We start from the raw sequence: 23,835 nt of genomic DNA, 5'->3' as shown, positions 1-23,835 counted from the left end.
CGTGTTTTGTCCCAGGCACCTATCTTTTCTTCCTCAGCCAGAGGCTATCAATGTGTTTATTTCACCATAGGTTTATTTTGCCTGAAATAATACAATACATAAATATACAAAACACAATTTTATGTCTACCTTTTTTCACTTACGAGGTCTATGAGATTCATATAGGGTGTGAGCTTTAGGCTGAGTTGTATTCTGTTATATGAATGCTATGCAATTAATTCAAACCACTGCTTTAACCCAACATCTTTTGGTGAACTACTTACAAACTGGCTCTCAAATGAATGTAAAACATTTGCTGCTAAGTTGTGGCCTTTCAATCTTACCTGCCTTATCTAATCATTATCAAGATAGTCACTATGAGAAAACTATTCTCCAAATTATTGAAAGTTTAAGTCCTCCAGCAAAAGGAATATTAGGGAAGACATTTCACTGTTAACCCATAGTATATTATTTCCATCTGTTAACCACAATCTTAGATAAGATGGAATAGTTTAACACTGGTGTCAGTACATTTCATTCATTGTACATCAGTGTTAAAACATGAAAAACCAACTCATTTTATTAAAAGAAATTAAGTTCACCCATAGTCTACAGCATTTTAAAATCCACTATATTCTTCCTGGTCAAAATACAGTTACAAGTACTCAAGAAGCATTCTTTTTTTCCAATATACTAATCTTGCAGTTCTGTTTTCTATGTTTGTTTAAAGTGAGGCTAATTATTTAGTGAATGTTGATAGGAATTATCTTCACATTTCCCTGATACAGGTGAAGATGTTATTCTCATCACATCAAATACTCAACTTTTTCACTATGTATTCTATCACATCAAATAATACTAAAGACTCCTACTTTATTCTGTTTTAAAGATATGTTAGTACTTCAACTCAGTGGTCCTAACCTTTTTGGCACCAGGGATTGGTTTCATGGAAGACAATTTTTCTACAAACTGGCAAGGAGAGAGATGGTTTTGGGATGAAAATGTTCTGCCTCAGGTCATCAGGCATTAGTTGGAGTCTCCTAAGGAGCACACAACCTAGATCCCTCACATGCATAGTTCACAATAGGGTTTATGAAAATCTAATGCCACCACTCATCTGAGAGGAGGCAGAGCTCAGGTGGTAATGCTTGCTCACCCACCACTCATGTCCTGCTGGTGCAGCTCAGTTTCTAACAGGCCACAGACCAGTAACCGGTCTACAGCCTGGGAATGGGGACCTCTGCTTTAAATGAAGTCTTTTTTTTTTTTTTTTTTAACTTATGGAGGAATTGAAGTAATTTCAAAAATTCAGAATATCCCTCTTTAATATAGAAAAGTGCTCTAAACACGTATATGTTTACATGCATTACTACTTTATTCAAACACAAAAAGCATATTTCTAAAAATTTTCATGTGTTTTACATTTGGCATTAAACTTCCATGAAAAATGCTGATATTAATGATATTAACGTAGAATGACCTCACATTGTTCTGATGCAGAAAAAAAAACAGAACACATATTTTCACATGAATGCCACGGATTAAGGAAAAGCAGCAACAGATTTGAAAGCTGAATTATATAAATAATATTTGCTTTCCAAAAACCTCAAATACTGTAAATACAAATGAAGTATCTATGAAATATACCTGTCAAAACATCAATGTTCTTGCCACTTTAAAACATATAAGCAAATAAATTATCTAATTATTTTGCCTTTAGATTATTCTGTATAAAAAATACTCATTTAGTATAAAGGCTGAAAGTGTCTGTGCTTTAGTCCTTTCTCACATAAATTCTCTGACACATTTAGACTTCATTTTTTATTAAATACTTCCTCACATTTATTGCATCTGCAAACTTCCTTTTTCTATGAACCCCTAGGTGACTCATAAGTTTGATATTTTGATTAAAACTTTTCACATTTTTACATCTATAGTGTTTCTCTAGTATGGATTATCTTGAGTAAGGGTTGAGCACAGTTTAAAATAATTTGCCACATTTTTAATATTTGTATGGATTTTTTCAGTTTATATTCTCTGCTATTGTGTAAGGCTTGAAAATAGTTAAAGGTTATGCCACATTCTTAACATTTGTAGGGTTTCACTCCCATATAAATTATCTGATGCACAATAAGACATGGGTAACAAGTAAAAAATCTGCTCCACGTTTTACATTTTTAAAGTTTTTCTCTAGTATGACTTCTCTGATGTGTAATGAGGTATGACCTAGAGTTAAAGGCTTTGCCACATTCTTCACATTTGTAGGGTCTCTCTCCACTATGACTTCTCCGATGTGTAGTGAGGTATGACCTATAGCTGAAGGCTTTACCACATTCATCACATTTGTAGGGTCTCTCTCCAGTATGACTTCTCCGATGCGTAGTGAGGTATGACCTAGAGTTGAAGGCTTTGCCACATTCTTCACATTTGTAGGGTCTCTCTCCAGTATGACTTCTCTGATGTGTAGTGAGGTATGACCTATAGTTGAAGGCTTTGCCACATTCTTCACATTTGTAGGGTCTCTGGCCAGTATGAATTCTCCGATGCTGAATAACATCTGAACTATAACTAAAGGCTTTGCCACATTCTTTACATGTATAGGGTTTCTCTCCAGTATGAGTTCGCCGATGCACAGTAAGACCTGAGGAGTCACTAAAAGATTTGCTACATGCTTTACATTTGTATGGTTTTTCTCCAGTATGAATTCGATGATGTCGAATAAGGTGTGAACTATAAGGAAAGGCTTTGCCACATTCTTTACATTTATAGGGTTTCTCTCCAGTATGAATTCTCTCATGCACAATAAGATTTGAGAAACAAGTAAAAGGTTTAGCACATACTTTGCATTTGTAAAGATTTTCTCCAGTATGAATTTTCCGATGTTGAGTAAGGCAAGAACTACGGCTAAAGACTTTGCCACATTCTTTACATTTATAAGGCTTCTCTCCAGTATGAACTCTCTGATGCATAATAAGATTTGAAGAACGAGCATAAGATTTGCTACATACTTTACATTTGTAAAGTTTTTCTCCTGTATGAGTTGTCTGATGTTGAGTAAGGCATGAACTACGGTTAAAAGCTTTTCCACATTCTTTACATTTATAAGGTTTCTCTCCAGTATGAATTCGCTTATGTTTAGTAAGGTATGAACTACAGCGAAAGGCTTTGCCACATTCTTTACATTTGTATGGTTTCTCTCCAGTGTGAATTCTCTGATGCACAATAAGATTGGAGGAACGAGTAAAAGATTTGCTACATGCTTTACATTTGTAAAGGTTTTCTCCAGTATCAATTTGCTGCTGTTTAGTAAGGTATAAACTACAGTTAAGGTTAAAGACCTTGCCACATTCTTTCCATTTATAAGGTTTCTCTTTGGTAGGAATGATCTGATGTTGAGTAAGGTGCAAACTATGGTTAAACCTATCCCCACATTTTTCACATTTGTATGGTTTCTCTTCATTATGGATTATCTGCCTTCTAAGATTTGATGACTGACTAAGGTCTTTATCATATTTGTTATATCTATATGAGTTTTCTCTGATATGGATGGTCTGATGTTGAGTATGTTTTAATGACTGGGTACAAACTTCTACACATTTATTACATTTGTAAGACTGTTCTTGTTTCTCTTGCCCATGCATACTCTGAAGAAAGACTTTCTCAAATTCTTTACATTTGTATTGGTTTTCTAGAAAATAATTTTCCTGATGATTTTTAGGGCTTGAGCTTTGGTTCAAGGTTTTTTCAGAATTATTGCAATGATAATTTTTCTCTCCAATAAAAACATTTCGGTAACTATTTAGAGTAGAGACCTGCCTAAATAACACTGAAGTTTTATCATATATGTGATGTTTTCCCCAAATATCTATTTCCTCTTGTTGATTAAGCAATGATGAATGAGTAAAGACATTCCTATATTGATCAAAGTTATAGCTTTTGGCACAAGAAGAAAGTATTTGCTGGTGAAACAAACTTTCAACAGAGGACTCATCAAATTGATCATATTTAAAAGTCTTTTCATCATAACATCCATTGTGCCCTTCACACTCCTCCCTTTTCCACCTTTTTCTTAAATGTAAATTCTCAAGATCACAGCTCCCATGTCTCCTCGATATCACTTTTTGGAATGAAGCTTCTGTGCAGTGCTCTGTCAACAGGTCCTTGTTATAATGCGAAAACACATCTGAAGGATATAAAAATATTAAGAATTCCAATTACTAGATTCAGGTACATATATTTTACAAATCTAATATACAAAATTATGCTAAGTTGAGAATACAACAACAGTTGAGTGAAAAACCTGAGGCCATATTTTCTCAATTGATATACAAACTTTACTACAATAAAGTGGCACGTGAACTACTAAGACACCAACAGTGAAGGAAAGGGAGTGCTTGTGCCACCTTGCCCTTGCCCCTCAGCAGCATCTGCATGGCGGGGAGAAATCTGTTCATTTGGGAGACAAATTTGGGATTTGGGATTGAAAATCTGTTCATTTGAGTGACTAGGGGACTACAATGAACCCAGTGCTGCCCTATCACAGCAGAGACCTGGCAGGATTCATCATCACCTTCTGACTTAGGAGCTGCTGGTCTCTGAATAACCAACAGTGGTACCCCAATAACACATCATGAACATTGGACTCGGAGATATGCTGGCTTCAGGTGTGACCCAGAACATTTCCCACTGTGGTGGGTATAGTGAAAGACACCTTCTGTTTGAGCAAAGCAGAGGAAAAAGTAAATTGGATTCTGTCTTGCACCTGAGGTACCAGCTTGGCCACAGTGAGGTAGAGCACCAAGCAGACTCTTAGGGTCCCTGAGTCAGCATTTCTGGACCTGCCCTGCACCAAAGAGTAAGTCCCAGTTGTGGAAGCAGTCATCATAAGCTGACTGAAGAGTGCTTGGGTGTTGAGTGAACATCAGTGATAGCCCAGTGGAAACCCCTGTGGGCTGGTGGTAGTGGCAGACACATTGTGAGGCTCCTCTGCCTGCAGAAAGGGGAGGGAGGAGTGGTAAGGATGTTGTCTTATAATTTGAATGCCAGCTTAGCTGCAGTAGAATAGAACACGAGATAAATAAGGCTTCTGACTTCAATACCTGGCTCCCACACAATATCTCTGGACCTACCTGGGGCCAAAGGGAACTCACTGCCCTGAGGAGACACAAACCTGGCTGGTTACCACCTGCTGATTGTAGAGGCCTAAGGTCTTGAGTAAACTTAGGTGGTAGCCAGGCAGTAATTACACTGGGCCTTGGGTGACATCCAGTGCTGTGCTCACTTCAGGTCTAAATTAGCACAGTCCCAGTGGTGGGGGCAACAGGGAAGCTTGTGTCATCCCACCCCAGCTCCAGGTAGCTCAGCATAGAGAAAGAAATTCCATTCATCTGGAAGAAACTAAGGGAAGAGAACAAGAGTCTCTGCTTGGTAATCCAGATAATTCATCGATTTTAACCAAGACCAACCACATGGTACCTCTATGAGTCTGCAAGAACGTTATTGAGTTTGAGATCCAAGTACCTTTCAAATTCTGGAAAGCCTTCCCAACAAGGGTGGACACAAAGCCCAGACTGCGAAGGCTACAATAAATGCCTAACTCTTCAATGCCAAGACACAGATGAACATCTACACATTAAGACCATCCAGTAAAATATGGCCTCACCTAACAAACTGAATAAGGCACAAGAGGCCAATCCTGGAGAAACAAAATAAGTAACTTTTCAGACAGATGATTCAACATAGTTGTGTTGAGGAAGCAAATTCAAGATAAAATAGAGAAGGAATTCAGATTCTATCAGATAAATCAAACAAAGAGGTTGAAATAATTAAAAGGAATCAAGCAGAAATTGAAGTTAAAAAAGCAATTGGCATACTGAAGAATGCATCAGTCTCTTAATAGCAAAACTGATCAGGCAAAAGAAAAAATTATTGAGCTTGAACACAGGCAATTTTAAAATATGTAGAGAAGACAAAAAAGAATGAAGTATGCCTACAAGATTTAGAAAACACCCTGAAAAGGGCAAATCTAAGAGTTGTTAGCCTTAAAGAGAGAAAGAGAAAGGGGTAGAAAGTTTCAAGAATACGATCAGAGAACTTCCCAAATCTATAAAGATATCAATATCCAAGTACAACCAAGTTACAGAACACAAAGCAGATTGAACGCAAAGACGACTACCTCAAGACATTTAATAACCAAACTCCCAAAAATTAAGAATAAAGGATCCTAAAAGCAGCAAGAAAAAAGAAACAGCATACAATGAAACTCCAGTATGTCTGGCAGCAGATTTTCAGTGGAAATCTTACAGGCCAGGAGAGAACAGCATGACATATTTAAAGTGCTGAAGTAGCAAAGCTTTTACACTAGAGTAGTGTATCCCGTGAAAATATTCCATAGCCATGAAGGAGAAAAAAATGACCTTCCCAGACAAACACTGAGAGATTTCATTAAAACCAGACCTGTCCTACAAGTAATACTAAGGGGCATTCTCTTCCATCTGTAAGAAAAGAATGTTAATGAACAATAAGAAGTCATCTGAAGGTACAGAACTCATTGGTAATAGCACAGAGAAAAACTGAGTATATAAATATGGTAATTGTGGTGTGTAAAATACTCAAGTAGAAATACTCAATGATGACTCAATACAACTACAACGTTTCAAGACAAAGACAGTACAATAAGACATAAAGAGAACCAACAAAAAGTTGAAAAATGGGGAAGCAAAGTTAAAGGTAGAGTTTTTACTAGTTTTCTTATTGCTTATTTGTTCACTTAGGCAATCAGTGTGAAGTTGTCAGCAGTTAAAACAATAGGTTATAAGATAGTATTTGTAAGTTTCATGGTAACCTCAAATAAAAAAACATACAACAGACACAGAAACCAAAAAGCAAGAAATTAAATCATACCACGAAGAAAAATCATGTTCACTAAAATGAAGACAGGAAGGAAGGACAAAAGAAAGAGAAGATGCAAAAACAAATAACAAAATGGCAGGAGTGAACACATACTTATCAATAATAACGCTGAATGGAAATGCACTAAACACTCCAATTAGATGACATAGAATGGGTGAAAAAAAGAAAAAGGAAGACCCAATTATCTGCTGCCCACAAGAAATACACTTCACCTATAAAGATACACATAGACTGAAAAATAGAAGAATGGAAAAATGTTCCATGCCAATGAAAACAAAAAAAAAGAACCAAAGTAGCTATACTTATATCAGATAAAATATATTTCAAGATAAAAACTGTGAAGACAGAACAAATGTCATTTTATGATAAAGGGATCAATTCAGTCAGAGAATATAACAATTTTAAATATCCATGCACCCTACACTAAAGCACTGAGACATAGAGTATTAGAGCTAAAGAGAGAGGCCCCAATACAATAATAATTGAGACTTCAACACACCACTTTCAGCATTGTACAGATCTTACAGATAGAAAATCATGAAAGAAACATCAGACTTAATCTGTGCTATAAACCAAATATACCAATAAATATTTGCAGAACATTTTATCTAATGGCTACAGAACACACATTCTTCTCAGCACATAGATAATTTTCAGATACACAACGTTTTAGGTTACAAAACAAGTCTTAAAACATTCAGAAAAGTGAAATAATATCAAACATATCTGCCCACAATGGAATATAACTAGAAATCAGTAACAAGAATTTTGGAAACTATACAAACAAATGTAAATTAAACAATACGCTGCTCAATGAAAATTGGATCAGTAAAGAAATGAAGAACGAAATTGAAAAATTTCTTCAAACAAATAATGAAAAAACACATACCAAAACCTATGGGATACAGCAAAAGCAGTACTGAGTGAGAACTGTATAGATATATGTGCTTACATCAAAAAAGAAAAAAAATCATATAACCTAATGTTGCATCTTAAAGAAAAAACAGCAAAACAAAACAAAAATTATAATAAACACAGCAGAAATAAAATTCAAATAGAAAATACAAAAAAAATCAATGAAATGAAAAGTTGACTTTTTAAGCAGATAAATAAAATTTACAAACCTTTAGCTTGACTAAGAAAAAAAGAAGACCCACATAAAATCAGAGATGAAAAAGGAGACATTATAACCGATACTGCAGAAATTCAAAAGATTATTAGTGGCTATTATTAACAACTGTATGCCAACTAATTGGAAAATCTAACAAAAATGGGTAACTTCCCAGATATATACAGCTTACCAAGATTAAACAAGGAAGAAATCCAAAACATGAACAGACCAATAAGAAGTAACAAGTTCAAAGCCATAATAAAAAGTCTCCCAGTAAAGAAAAGCCCAGGACCTGATGGCTTCACCGCTAAATTCTACCAAACATTTAAAGATCTAATACCAGCCCTACTCAAAAACTTCCAAAACACAGGTGGAAGGAATACTTCCCAACTTTGAGGCCAGTATTACCATAATACCCAAATCAGAAAAAGATACATCAAAAGATGAAAACTGTATGCCAATATCTATAATAAATATTTATGTAAAAATAACAAAGTGTTAGCAAACAGAAGTCAACAACACATTAAAAGACTGTTCATTATGACAAAGTGGGATTTATCCCAGGGATGCAAGAATGGTTCATCATATGCAATCAATCAATATGATACATCAACAGAATGAAGGACAAAATCATATGATCATTTCAACTGCTGCTGAAAAAAGGATTTAATAAAATTCAACATCCTTTGATAATAAAAACCCTCAAACAGCTGGGTATAGAAAGAACATACCTCAAAATAATAAAAACCATATATGACAGATCCACAGCTAGTATCATCCTGAATGGAGGAAAAAAATCTGAAAGTCTTTTCTCTAAGATCTGGAACATAACAAGGATGTCCACTTTCACCACTGTTATTCAACATAGTACTGGAAGTGCTAGCTACAGCAGCAGTAAAACGAGAAAAAACTAAATGGCATCCAAATTGGAAAGGAAGTCGTCAAATTATTCTTGTTTGCAGATGGTACAGTCTTATATTTAGAAAAATCTAAAGACTCCACCAAAAAACAATAAGAACTGATAAAGTTGCAGGATATAAAATGAACATACAAACATCAGTAGCATTTCTATATGCCAACAGAGAATCTAAAAAAAGAGATTAGAAAGTAATTCCATTTACAGTAGCCACAAATAAAATTAAATACCTAGACATTAACTTAACCAAAGAAGTGAAAGATCTGTACAATGAAAACTATAAAACATGAATGAAAGACATTGAAGAGCATGGCTGGGTGCAGTGGCTCACACCTGTAATCCCAGCACCCTAGGAGGCCGAGGTGGGCAGATCACTTGAGGTCAGGAGTTTGAGACCAGCATAGCCAACATGGTGAAACTCCGTCTCTACTAAAAATACAAAAAATTAGCCAGGCACAGTGGCGCATGCCTGGAGTCCCAGCTACTTGGGAGGCTGCGGCAGGAGAATCACTTGAACCTGGGAGGCGGAGGTTGCAGTGAGCCGAGCCGAGATAGCGCTACTGCACTCCAGCCTGGGCGACAAGAGGGAGACACGTTAAAAAAAAAAAAAAAAAAATAGAAGAGGACACACACAAACACACACACACACACACATGAAAAATATCCCATGTCAATGGATTGGAAGAATCAATATTGTTAAAATATCCATACTACTCAAAACAATCTACAGATTCAATGCAATCCCTATCAAAATACTAATGACATTCTTCACAGAATTAGAAAAAACAATCTAAAATATATATGGAACCACAAAAGACTCAGAATAGCAAAGCTATCCTAAGCTAAAAGAACAAAACTTAAGGAGTCACATTATCTGATTTCACATTACACTAAAGAGCTGTAGTAATCAAAATGGCATGGTACTGGCATAAAAACAGACACACAGACCAATGCAACAGAATAGAGAACCCAAAAACAACTCCAGACACCTTGAGTGGACTCGTTTTTAACAAAGATGTTAAGAACATACACTAGAGAAGGGACAGTTTTTTTCAATAACCAGTGCTAAAAAAAAAACTGGATATCCATATATATGAAGACAAGCTATTCATTAAAAACAGAAACTAGACCCCTATCTCTCACCATATACAAAAATCAAATCAGAATGGATTAAGGACTTAAAGATTTCAAACTATGAAACTACTACAAGAAAACATTGGGGAAACTCTCCAGGACAATGGTTGGTGTAAAAATTTCTTAAGTAATGTATTAAAGCACAGGGAAACAAAGCAAAAATGGACACATGGGATCATGTCAAGTTAAAAAGCACCTGGACAACAAAGGAAATACTCAATAAAGTGAAGAAACAACCCACAGAATGGGAGAAAATATTCACAAACTACCCATCTGACAAAGGATCAATAATCAGAATATGTAAGGAGCTCAAACAACTCTTTAAGAAACAATCTAATAATCCAATCAAAAATGGGCACAAGATTTGAAGGGACATTTCTCAAAAAAAACCCAAATTAGGGAGCAGTGGCACAATCACCGCTCACTGCAGGCATAAATTTCTGAAGTTAACTGATTCTCCTGCCTCAGCTTCCTCAGTACCTAAAACTACAGGCATGCACCATCACACCTAGTGTATTTATTATTAGTTTTTTTTTTTTTTTTTTGAGACAGAGTCTTGCGTTGTCGCCCAGGCTGCAGTGCAGTGGCGCTATCTTGGTTCACTGCAAGTTCCGCCTCCCGGGTTCAGGCCATTCTCCTGCCTCAGCCTCCTGAGTAGCTGGGACTACAGGCGCCCGACACCACACCCAGCTAATTTTTTTTTTTCTATTTTTAGTAGAGACGGGGTTTCATCATGTTAGCCAGGACGGTCTCGATCTCCTGACCTCGTGATCCGCCCGCCTTGGCCTCCCAAATTGCTGGGATTATAGGCATGAGCCACTGCGCCCAGCCATATTTATTATTTTTTATAGACACAGGGTCTCAATATATTGCTCAGGCAGGTCTCAAACTCCTGGCCTCAAATGATCCTCCAACTTCAACCTCCAAAGTAGCTGGGATAACAGGCATGAGCCACATAACTAGCTAAAATATTTATATTAAAAATGTTCAAACAACTAAAGGAGAACACAACTAAACTAAAAGAGAAAATGGATGATGAAAATGAACAGAGATTACACCTATAAAAACACAAAGTGTGGAGGTAAAAAATAAAAACTAAATTTAAAGATTCACTAGACGAGGTCTACAGCAGACCTGATGTAGCAGGTAAAAAATCTCCAGCACACTTGATAACAGGTCATTTGAAATTTTAAAGTCAGGAAGGCAAACAGGATTTAAAAATGAAGGAAAAAAGAGCCTAGTAAACCTATGGGATACTATCAAGTAGGCCAACATACTCATGAGAATTCTAAACTGAAAAAGAGCAGAAAATTTATTTGAAGTAATAATGACTAAGAATTTTCCAAATTTGATGGAGAAAATGGCCTAAAATTTAAAGTTCAACCAACTCTAGCAGCAACACAAAGAGACTCACATGAGACATTATAATCAGAAATTCAAAAGTGACAAAGAGAATCTTGAAGTCAGAAAGAAAAAGATGACTTGGCACGTACAAGGCCACTCTTATAAAATGATCAACAGATGTCTCAGCAAAACATCTCTCAAGCCAGAAGATGGCAGGATGATATATTGAAAGTGATGAAAAAATGACAACTACCTACTATGAACACTACATCTGCCCAAACTATACTTTAAAAATGAATTAGAAAAAAAGAACTTTGGGGGGAGGAGCCAAGATGGCCGAATAGGAACAGCTCCAGTCTACAGCTCCCAGCCTGAGCCACGCAGAAGACGGGTGATTTCTGCATTTCCAACTGAGGCACTGGCTTCATCTCACTGGGGAGTGCCAGACAGTGGATACAGGACAGTGGGTGCAGCCCACCGTGCGTGAGCCGAAGCAGGGTGAGGCATTGCTTCACCTGGGAAGTGCAATGGGTCAGGGAATTCCCTCTCCTAGTCAAAGAAAGGGGTGACAGACGGCACCTGGAAAATCGGGTCACTCCCACCCTAATACAGCGCTTTTCCAATAGGCTTAACAAACGGCACACCAGGAGATTATATCCCGCACATGGCTCGGAGGTTCCTATGCCCACGGAGTCTCACTGATTGCTAGCACAGCAGTCTGAGATCAAACTGCAAGGTGGCAGCCAGGCTGGGGGAGGGGTGCCCACCATTGCCCAGGCTTGAGTAGGTAAACAAAGCGGTCGGGAAGCTCCAACTGGGTGGAGCCCACCACAGCTCAAGGAGGCCTGCCTGCCTCTGTAGGCTCCACCTCTGGGGGCAGGACACAGACAAACAAAAGGCAGCAGTAACATCTGCAGACTTAAATGTCCCTGTCCGACAGCTTTGAAGAGAGTAGTGGTTCTCCCAGCACACAGCTTGAGATCTGAGAATGGGCAGACTGCCTCCTCAAGTGGGTCCCTGACTAGCCTATCTGGGAGGCACCCCCCAGTAGGAGCTGACTGACACCTTACACGGCCGGGTACTCCTCTGAGACAAAACTTCCAGAGGAATGATCAGGCAGCAGCATTTGCGGTTCACCAATATCCGCTGTTCAGCAGCCACCACTGCTGATACTCAGGCATACAGGGTCTGGAGTGGACCTCCAGCAAACTCAAACAGACCTGCAGCTGAGGGTCCTGACTGTTAGAAGGAAAACTAACAAACGGAAAGGACAACCACACCAAAAACCCATCTGTACATCACCATCATCAAAGACCAAAAGTACATAAAACCACAAAGATGGGGAAAAAAACAGCAGAAACACTGGAAACTCTAAAAATCAGAGTGCCTCTCCTCCTCCAAAGGAACGCAGCTCCTCAAAATCAATGGAACAAAGCTGGACGGAGAATGACTTTGACGAGTTGAGAGAAGAAGGCGTCAGACGATCAAACTACTCTGAGCTAAATGAGGAAGTTCGAACCCATGGCAAAGAAGTTAAAAACCTTGAAAAAAAAATTAGACGAATGGCTAACTAGAATAACCAATGCAGAGAAGTCCTTAAAGGACCTGATGGAGCAGAAAACCAAGGCACGCAAACTACGTGACGAATGCACAAGCCTCAGTAGCCGATTCGATCAACTGGAAGAAAGGGTACCAATGATGGAAGACGAAATGAATGAAATGAAGCGAAAAGAGAAGTTTAGAGAAAAAAGAATAAAAAGAAACGAACAAAGCCTCCAAGAAATATGGGATTATGTGAAAAGACCAAATCTACGTCTCATTGGTGTACCTGAAAGTGACGAGGAGAATGGAACCAAGTTGGAAAACACTCTGCAGGATATTATCCAGGAGAACTTCCCCAATCTAGCAAGGCAGGCCAACATTCAAATTCAGGAAATACAGAGAATGCCACAAAGATACTCCTCCAGAAGAGCAACTCCAAGACACATAATTGTCAGATTCACCAAAGTTGAAATGAAGGAAAAAATGTTAAGGGCAGCCAGAGAGAAAGGTCAGGTTACCCACAAAGGGAAGCCCATCAGACTAACAGCTGATCTCTTGGCAGAAACTCTACAAGCCAGAAGAGAGTGGGGGCCAATATTCAACATTCTTAAAGAAAAGAATTTTCAACCCAGAATTTCATATCCAGCCAAACTAAGCTTCATAAGTGAAGGAGAAATAAAATCCTTTACAGACAAGCAAATGCTGAGAGATTTTGTCACCACCAGGCCTGCCCTACAAGAGCTCCTGAAGGAAGCACTAAACATGGAAAGGAACAACCGGTACCAGCCACTGCAAAAACATGCCAAATTGTAAAGACCATCAAGGCTAGGAAGAAACTACATCAACTAATGAGCAAAATAACCAGCTAACATCATAATGACAGGATCAAATTCACACATAACAATATTAACCTTAAATGTAAACGGGCTAAATGCTCCAATTAAAAGGCACAGACTGGCAAATTGGATAAAGAGTCAAGACCCATCAGTGTGCTGTATTCAGGAAACCCATCTCATGTGCAGAGACACATATAGGCTCAAAATAAAGGGATGGAGGAAGATCTACCAAGCAAATGGAAAACAAAAAAAGGCAGGGTGGCAATCCTAGTCCCTGATAAAACAGACTTTAAACCAACAAAGATCAAAAGAGACAAAGAAGGCCATTACATAATGGTAAAGGGATCAATTCAACACGAAGAGCTAACTATCCTAAATATACATGTACCCCATACAGGAGCACCCAGATTCATAAAGCAAGTCCGTAGTGTCCTACAAAGAGACTTAGACTCCCACACAATAATAATGGGAGATTTAACACCCCACTGTCAACATTAGACAGATCAACAGGACAGAAAGTTAACAAGGATATCCAGGAATTGAACTCAGCTCTGCACCAAGCAGACCTAATAGACATCTACAGAACTCTCCACCCCAAATCAACAGAATATACATTCTTTTCAGCACTACACCACACCTATTCCAAAATTGACCACATAGTTGGAAGTAAAGCACTCCTCAGCAAATGTAAAAGAACAGAAATGATAACAAACTGTTTCTCAGACCACAGTGCAATCCAACTAGAACTCAGGATTAAGAAACTCACTCAAAACTGCTCAACTACATGGAAACTGAACAACCTGCTCCTGAATGACTACTGGATACATAACGAAATGAAGACATAAATAAAGATGTTCTTTGAAACCAACAAGAACAAAGACACAACATACCAGAATCTCTGGGACACATTCAAAGCAGTGTGCAGAGGGAAATTTATAGCACTAAATGCCCACAAGAGAAAGCAGGAAAGATCTAAAATTGACACCCTAACATCACAATTAAAAGAACTAGAGAAGCAAGAGCAAACACATTCAAAAGCTAGCAGAAGGCAAGAAATAACTAAGATCAGAGCAGAACTGAAGGAAACAGAGAAACAAAAAACCCTTCAAAAAATCAATGAATCCAGGAGCTGGTTTTTTGAAAAGATCAACAAAATTCATAGACCCCTAGCAAGACTAATAAAGAAGAAAAGAGAGAAGAATCAAATAGACGCAATAAAAAAATGACAAAGGGGATATCACCACCGATCCCCCAGAAATACAAACTACCATCAGAGAATACTATAAACACCTCTACGCAAATAAACTAGAAAATCTAGAAGAAATGGATAAGTTCCTCAACACATACACTCTCCCAAGACTAAACCAGGAAGAAGTTGAGTCTCTAAACAGACCAATAACAGGTTCTGAAATTGAGGCAATAATTAATAGCTTACCAACCAAAAAAAGTCCAGGACCAGATGGATTCACAGCCGAATTCTACCAGAGGTACAAGGAGGAGCTGGTACCATTCCTTCTGAAACAATTCCAATCAATAGAAAAAGAGGGAATCCCTCCCTAACTCATTTTATGAGGCCAGCATCATCCCGAGACCAAAGCCTGGCAGACACACAACAAAAAAAGAGAATTTTAGACCAATATCCTTGATGAACATTGATGCAAAAATCCTCAATAAAATACTGGTAAAACGAATCCAGCAACACATCAAAAACCTCATCCACCATGATCAAGTGGACTTCATCCCTGGGATGCAAGGCTGGTTCAAAATACGAAAATCAATAAACATAATCCAGCATATAAACAGAACCAAAGACAAAAACCACATGATTATCTCAATAGATGCAGAAAAGGCCTTTGACAAAATTCAACAACCCTTCATGCTAAAAACTCAATAAATTAGGTATTCACAGGACGTCATAGATAAGAGCTATCTATGATAAACCCACAGCCAATATCACACTGAATGGACAACTGGAAGCATTCCCTTTGAAAACTGGCACATGACACGGATGCCCTCTCTCACCACTCCTATTCAACATAGTGTTGGAAGTTCTGGCCAGGGCAATCAGGCAGGAGAAGGAAAGAAAGGGCATTCAATTAGGAAAAGAGGAAGTCAAGTTATCCCTGTTTGCAGATGACATGACTGTATATCTAGAAAACCCCATCGTCTCAGCCCAAAATCTCCTTAAGCTGATAAGCAACTTCAGCAGTCTCAGGATACAAAATCAATGTGCAAAAATCACAAGCATTCTTATACACCAATAACAGACAAACAGAGAGCCAAATCATGAGTGAACTCCCATTCACAATTGCTTCAAAGAGAATAAAATACCTAGGAATCCAACTTACAAGGGATGTGAAGGACCTCTTCAAGGAGAACTACAAACCACTGTTCAATGAAATAAAAGAGGATACAAAGAAACGGAAGAACATTCCATGCTCATGGGTAGGAAGAATCAATGTTGTGAAAATGGCCATACTGCCCAAGGTAATTTACAGATTCAATGCCATCCCCATCAAGCTACCAATGACTTTCTCACAGAATTGGAAAAAACTACTTTAAAGTTCATATGGAACCAAAAAAGAGCCTGCATCGCCAAGACAATCCTAAGCCAAAAGAACAAAGCTGGAGGCATCACGCTACCTGACTTCAAACTATACTACCAGGCTACAGTAACCAAAACAGCACGGTACTGGTACAAAAACAGAGATATAGACCAGTGGAACAGAACAGAGCCCTCAGAAATAATGCCGCATATCTACAACCATCCGATCTTTGACAAACCTGACAAAAACAAGCAATGGGGAAAGGATTCCCTATTTAATAAATGGTGCTGGGAAAACTGGCTAGCCATATGTAGAAAGCTGAAAATGGATCCCTTCCTTACACCTTATACAAAAATTAATTCAAGATGGATTAAAGACTTACATATTAGACCTAAAACCTAAGAACCCTAGAAGAAAACCTAGGTAATACCATTCAGGACATAGACATGGGCAAGGACTTCATGTCTAAAACACCAAAAGCAATGGCAACAAAAGCCAAAATTGACAAATGGGATCTAATTAAATGAAAGAGCTTCTGCACAGCAAAGGAAACCACCATCAGAGTGAACAGGCAACCTACTGAATGGGAGAAAATTTTTGCAACCTACTCATCTGACAAAGGGCTAATATCCAGAATCTACAATGAACTCAAACAAATTTACAAGAAAACAACCCCATCAACAAGTGGGTGAAGGATATGAACAGACACTTCTCAAAAGAAGACATTTATGCAGCCAAAAGACACATGAAAAAATGCTCATCATCACTGGCCATCAGAGAAATGCAAATCAAAACCACAATGAGATACCATCTCACACCAGTTAGAATGGTGATCATTAAAAAGTCAGGAAACAAGTGCTGGAGAGGATGTGGAGAAATAGGAACACTTTTACACTGTTGGTGGGACTGTAAACTAGTTCAACCATTGTGGAAGTCAGTGTGGCGATTCCTCAGGGATCTAGAACTAGAAATACCATTTGACCCAGCCATCCCATTACTGGGTATATACCCAAAGGATTATAAATCATGCTGCTCTAAAGACACATGCACATGTATGTTTACTGCGGCACTATTCACAATAGCAAAGACTTGGAACCAAGCCAAATGTCCAAAAATGATAGACTGGATTAAGAAAATGTGGCACATATACACCATGGAATACTATGCAGCCATAAAAAATGATGAGTTCATGTCCTTTGTAGGGACATGGATGAAGCTGGAAACCATCATTCTCAGCAAACTATCGCAAGGACAAAAAACCAAACACCGCATGTTCTCACTCATAGGTGGGAATTGAACAAAGAGAACACATGGACACAGGAAGGGGAACATCACACACTGGGGCCCGTTGTGGAGTGGGGGGAGAGGAGAGGGATAGCATTAGGAGATATATCTAATGCTAAATGACGAGTTAATGGGTGCAGCACACCAACATGGCACATGTATACAAATGTAACAAATCTGCACGTTGTGCACATGTACCCTAAAACTTAAAGTATAATAATAATAAAATAAATAAAAAATAAAAATAAGTAAAAAATAAAAAAAAAAGAAATAAAGAATTCTTGGGGCCGGGCACAGTGACTCATGCTTGTAATCCCAGCACTTTGGGAGGCCAAGACGGGCGGATCACGAGGTCAGGAGATCGAGACCATCCTAGCTAATGCAGTGAAACCCCATCTCTACTAAAAATACAAAAAAATAGCTGGGCATGGTGGCAGGCACCTGTAGTCCCAGCTACTCAGGAGGCTGAGGCAGGAGAATGGGGTGAACCCAGGACGCGGAGCTTGCAGTGAGCCAAGATCTCGCCACCGCACTCCAGCCTGGGCAGCAGAGCGAGACTCCGTTTCAGGAAAAAAAATAAAGAAATAAAGAATTCTTAATAAAAGCTAAATGAATTTATATCCATTAGACCTGTCATACAAGAAATGCTAAAGGAGTCAGTTCTTTATATTGAAAAATAACATGATGGTAGGGAGGAACACAAAATCATGTAACAGTATAAAGTTTTCTGGTTAAGGTAATAATGTACACAAATAAAGTATTCGGTATTATTGTAATAATAGTATATAGAATACTTTTAATTCTGCTATACATTTGAAAAGACAAACACTTTCTCGTGTGTGTGACTGTATGGCTCTCTTTTTTTTAATTTACCTGATACAATTCTGTATTATTAATAATTACATGGAAATATAGGATACAAAGACGACACAAAATTTTCAGTATCTTGTGGAAATGAATACACTACACACACACGGTTTATATATATATATAAATAAACACATTGTGTGTGTGTATGTGTGTGTGTGTGTATATATATATGGATGACACCAAGGGTTCAATTAAAATGCAATTGGCAGCTAGATTAATTTCTAAAAAGGTAATTAAGAAGTCCTAATTGCAATTTACTTTTTGATTCATTTTTGTTTTATATTACAATCTAGATTATTAGAAAATACACTCAAATGAGTATATCATTTATAATATGCTTATAAAGTATTTTAAATAAAAATACTGAGTGGCATTATGCAATCTGTATAACCAATAACTAGGCATTAGAGAGCCTGTTAACTTTGAAATACATACAGGTATGTAGACTTCCTGTTCCTAAACACCACAGTTAGGCACATCTCTCACATCTTCCTTTCACTATGTAATTTTAAGATTTTTTTCCTCTTGCTTCTCTAGTTCTTTTAATCGTGATGTTAGGGTGTCGCTTTTAGATCTCTCCGGCTTTCTCTTGTGGGCATCTAGTGCTATAAATTTCCACCTACACACTGCTTTAAATTGTCCCAGAGATTCTGGTATGTTGTGTCTTTGTTCTCATTGGTTTCAAAGAACATCTTTATTTCTGCCTTCATTTGGTTATTTACCCAGTAGTCATTCAGGAGCAGGTTGTTCAGTTTCCATGTAGCTGTGCAGTTTTGAGTGAGAGTCTTAACCCTGAGTTCTAATTTGATTGCACTGTGGTCTGAGAGACAGTTTGTTGTGATTTCTGTTCTTTTACATTTGCTGAAGAGTGTTTTACTTCCAATTATGTGGTCAATTTTAGAATAAGTGCAATGTGGTGCTAAGAAGAATGTATATTCTGTTGACTTGGGTTGGAGAGTTCTGTAGATGTCTATTAGGTCTGCTTGGTCCAGAGCTGACTTCAAGTCCTAGATATCCTTGTTAATTTTCTGTCTCCTTGATCTAATATTGACAGTGGGGTGTTAAAGTCTCCCATTATTATTGTGTGGGAGTCTAAGTCTCTTTGTAGGTCTCTAAGAACTTGCTTTATGAATCTGAGTGCTCCTGTATTGGGTGCATATATATTTAGGATAGTTAGCTCTTCTTGCGGAATTGATCCCTTTACCATTATGTAATGGCCTTGTCTCTTTTGACCTTTGTTGGTTTAAAGTCTGTTTTATCAGAGACCAGGACTGCAACCCCTGCTTTTTTTGCTTTCCATTTGCTTGGTAGATCTTCCACCATCCCTTTATTTTGAGCCTATGTGTGTGAAAAGACAACACTTAAAAATAACCGTAAATCTGTGTTAATGGATTCACAATAAAAAGCATATAATATGTGACCTCAATAAAATACAATAAGGGGACATAGAGAGGCAGGATTTTTGTATGCTACTAAAGTTATCAGGTTAATACAAATTGTTAATAATTTTAAGATGTTTTGTGTAATATCTATGGTAACCACAAAAATACCTATAGTAGATACACAAAATGAAATGAGAAAGGAATCAAAATATGCCACTATAAAAAAAAAATCAATAAAACACCAAGGAAGACAGCAAGAGGAAAACAGAAACAAAAAAGCTACAAGATCTAAAATAAAAAACAAAAAGCAATGTCATTCCCTTTCAGTAATTACTTTGTATATAAAAAAATTAAATCATTCACAAGACAAAATTTGGCTGAAATTCAATAAACAAGATCCGACTCTATGCTTTCAATAAAAGACCCACTTTAGATACAAAAACACACATGGGCTGAACATGAAAGCATGGAAGAAAGAAATTAAATGCAAAGTAAAATACTATCAGACAAAATATACATTACATCAAAAACTGTCACAAAATACAAGAAAGGGCATTATATAATAATAATAATAGTGTCCACTGACCAGAAAGCTATAACAAGCATTAGCATATATGCACCTAATGTCATAGCTCCCATATATACACTGTGACCTTTCACAGAATTGAAGCAAGTAGCTAGCAGCACAATAATAGTAGAAGACTTCCATACTCCACTTTCAGTAATGCAAAAATGAACAAAACCAAAAACAGAAAGAAGATCAATAAGGAAACAGAAGACTTGAACACTAAAGACAATTAGACTTAACATATATACATAACTTTTCACCCAACAACAGCAAAATACACAATGTCTTTAATCACATATGGTACATTATTCCAGATAGACAACTTTTTAAGCCATAAAATGTCTTAACAAATTTAAACAGATGGAAATCACACAAAGTATTATTTTTGACTACAACAGAATAGCTTTAAGTTAAAAATGAAAAGAAAACTGGCAGGTCTACAAATATGTAGAAATTAAACAGTCTCAAACACACAAACTTGTTTAAGAGTTTGAAGACTCAATATTCTTAAGATGTCAATACTATCCAAGGTGATTTACAGATTCAATGTACTCTCTATCAAAATACCAATAGATCTCTTTGCAGAAGTATTAAAATATTCTAAAATATCTATGGAATTTCAAGAAATCAGAAATAGCCAAACAATCTTGGGGGGAAAAAAAGGAGACATCTACTTTCTGATTTTAAAACATATTACAAAGCTATAGTAATCAAAACAGTGTGGTACTCAAAGACAGACAAGTATTATAGATGATGTAAATATTAGAGAGCCCATAAATCCTCATGTATATAGTAAATTTATCTTCAACAAGGGTTCTAAGAACACACAATGAGGAAAGAACAGTCTCCTCGCCAAAGAATGTTAGAAATACTAGAAATTTGCATGGGAAAGAATAAAGTTGGACCTCACTTTGTACCATATACAAACATGAACTTTAAATGAACTGACTTTCTTTTTGTAGCTATTGTGAATGGAATTATGAAATTTTATATCCTGCAACTTTAATGAATTTATTACTCCTAACAGTTTTGTTGTTTCTGGGTTTTTTTTTGTTTGTTTTTTTTTTTTTTGGTGTTTGGTGTTGTGTTCAGGTTTTGTAAATGTAAGATCTTTTTGTCTCTAACAGGAACCATTTAACTTCCTCATTTCCAATTTAGACGTAAAAGACATCTACTACTAAGTACTAAAATTAAGATACCTAGCAATGAACGTAACTAAGAAGATGAAATATTCCTACATTAAAACTACAAAGCATGGATGAAAAAAATAAAATATATGTGAATAAATGAAAAGATATCTTGTGTTCATAGATTGAAAAGATATAATTAAAATGGCCATACTACCCCAAATGATCTATGGATTTAATGCAACTCTGATCAAAAAGTCACCAGCATTCTTCACAGAAATAGAAAAAAAAAATTCTAAATTTATATGGAACCACAAGGGACCCTGAATAGCCAAAACAATCCTGAGCAAAAAGAATAAATCTGGAGACAATACAATACCTTACGTCAAAATTTACGACAAAGCTACAGTAAACTAAACAGTATTGTACTGGCACCAAACAGACATATAGACCAATATGCCTGCTAAGCCAAAAAATGCATTCATGCATGTAAAGCAAACTGATTTTCAAATGTGCCAAGAACACACTTTGGGGAAAAGACAGTTTCCTCAATAAATGATGCAGGAAAAATTGAATATCCATATGCAGAAGAAGGAGACTACACCCCTACCACTCACCACATACCAAAAAAATCAAGTCAAACTGGATTAAAGAATGAAATGTAATCAGCCCAAACTATTTCATAGTTTGCATAGGGCATTTGCATAGGGCAAATGCTTTACTACAGACTTGGAAAATATTTTTCAAATAAGACTTCAAAAGCATGGCCAGTTGCAGTGGCTCGCTCATGCCTGTAATCCCAATGCTTTGGGACGCCAAGGTGGGAGAATCATTTGAGGTCAGGAGTTTGAGGGCATCCTGGGCCACATAGTGAGATCCTGTCCCTAAAAAAAAATGTTTTAAATTAGCTGGGTGTGGTGGCACGTGTCTATAGTCAACCTACTCAAGTGGATGAGACAGGAGCATCACTTGAGCCCAGGAAATCAAGCCTGCAGTGAGCTATGATCATGCTACTTCACTCTAACCTGGGTGACAGAGACCCTGTTTCTTAAAAATAAAGACTTGAAAAGCACAGATAACAAAAGAAAAAGCAAATATAATTACATCCTACTAAAAAGAGTTTAAATACAAAATGAAAATACTGAGTGAAAAGACAACCTAAACAATGTGAGAAAATATTTGCAAACTATACATATGAAAAGGTGTTAATATCTAGATCATATAAGAAGCTTTAAGATTTCAAGATAATACAAACATATAACTGAATTTTAAAATGTGTGGAAGACCTTACTAGACATTCTCAAAAGAAGAAATACAAATGGCCAACAGGTACATAAAAAATGCTCAAAATCATTAATCACACAGGAAATGCAAATCCAAACCCAGTGGGACCCCCTCACTCCAGTTTCAATGGGTATAATCAAAAAGACAAAACATAATTAACAAAAATGTGTTGGTGAGGAGGTGAAGAATAGGAATGCATAAACACTGTTGGTGGAATTATAAATTAGTATAGCCACTATAGAAAATGGTATGAAGATTCCTCAAAAAATCATCAAACATAGAGGTACCATACGATCCAGCAATTCCACTACTGGGTATATATCCCCAAAGAAAGGAAATCAGAGTTTGACAAAGATACCTGCATTCCCATGTTTATTGCAGCACTATTTATAATAGCCAAGATATAAAACCAATTCAAGTGTACAGCAGCAGATAAATAATGAAAATGTGCTGTACGTACATACTACTAAATACTTTTCGGCCATTAAAAAAGAATAAAATCCTGTCATTTGAAACAACATGGATGGACTTGGAGAATCTCATGTTAAGTGAAATAAGCCATATGTAGAAAAGCAAATACTTTGTCTACCAATGTCTGGCCGCGGGCTGCCTTCGTCAGCTCCCGAGCTCACCCAGAGCTCGCACCCACCTGCTAGACACTGCAGAGCCTCCTCATCGGCTCCCATGGCAAGCAAGATGATATGAGAGGTGATGTCGGCCATCAGCGAAGCAGAAGGCCCCCTGGGAGGAAGTGGGAGCCATGGGTCCGGCTCCCCTTCACAGCCAGACGCAGATTCATATTTTGAACAGTTGATGGTCTGCATGCTAGAAGAAAGAGGCTGTCTTCTTAACACACTGAGATTCCAGAAATGCTGGCACTAACCCAGGGGAAATCACACGAGGTTGGTCATGAAAGAGATTCCTTGCAGAGACAGCTCAACACTCCACCTCCACAGGAGTTCACGGCACTTACTAAAGAAGTCAATGTATGCAGGGAACA

At 37.3% G+C, this 23,835-nt stretch overlaps 1 protein-coding gene across 2 annotated transcripts in view; it reads right to left on the bottom strand.

The window, feature by feature from the left end:
- Window positions 1–1,333: 1,333 nt before the first annotated feature.
- The window catches only part of ZNF267 (zinc finger protein 267), a 43,598-nt gene continuing 21,096 nt past the window's right edge, over window positions 1,334–23,835 (bottom strand). For both annotated transcript variants that reach the window (XM_019012635.3, XM_063700169.1), the window contains one exon: window positions 1,334–4,162. In XM_019012635.3, the coding sequence (XP_018868180.1) occupies window positions 2,157–4,162 (2,006 nt within the window). In that variant the 3' untranslated portion in view covers window positions 1,334–2,156. The remainder of the gene's footprint in view (window positions 4,163–23,835) is intronic.

Source organism: Gorilla gorilla, chromosome 18, assembly GCF_029281585.2.
Source record: "Gorilla gorilla gorilla isolate KB3781 chromosome 18, NHGRI_mGorGor1-v2.1_pri, whole genome shotgun sequence".
Taxonomy (NCBI): domain Eukaryota; kingdom Metazoa; phylum Chordata; class Mammalia; order Primates; family Hominidae; genus Gorilla; species Gorilla gorilla.
Note: the sequence above shows the minus strand (reverse complement) of the source record. Positions and strands in the feature narration are given on the sequence as shown.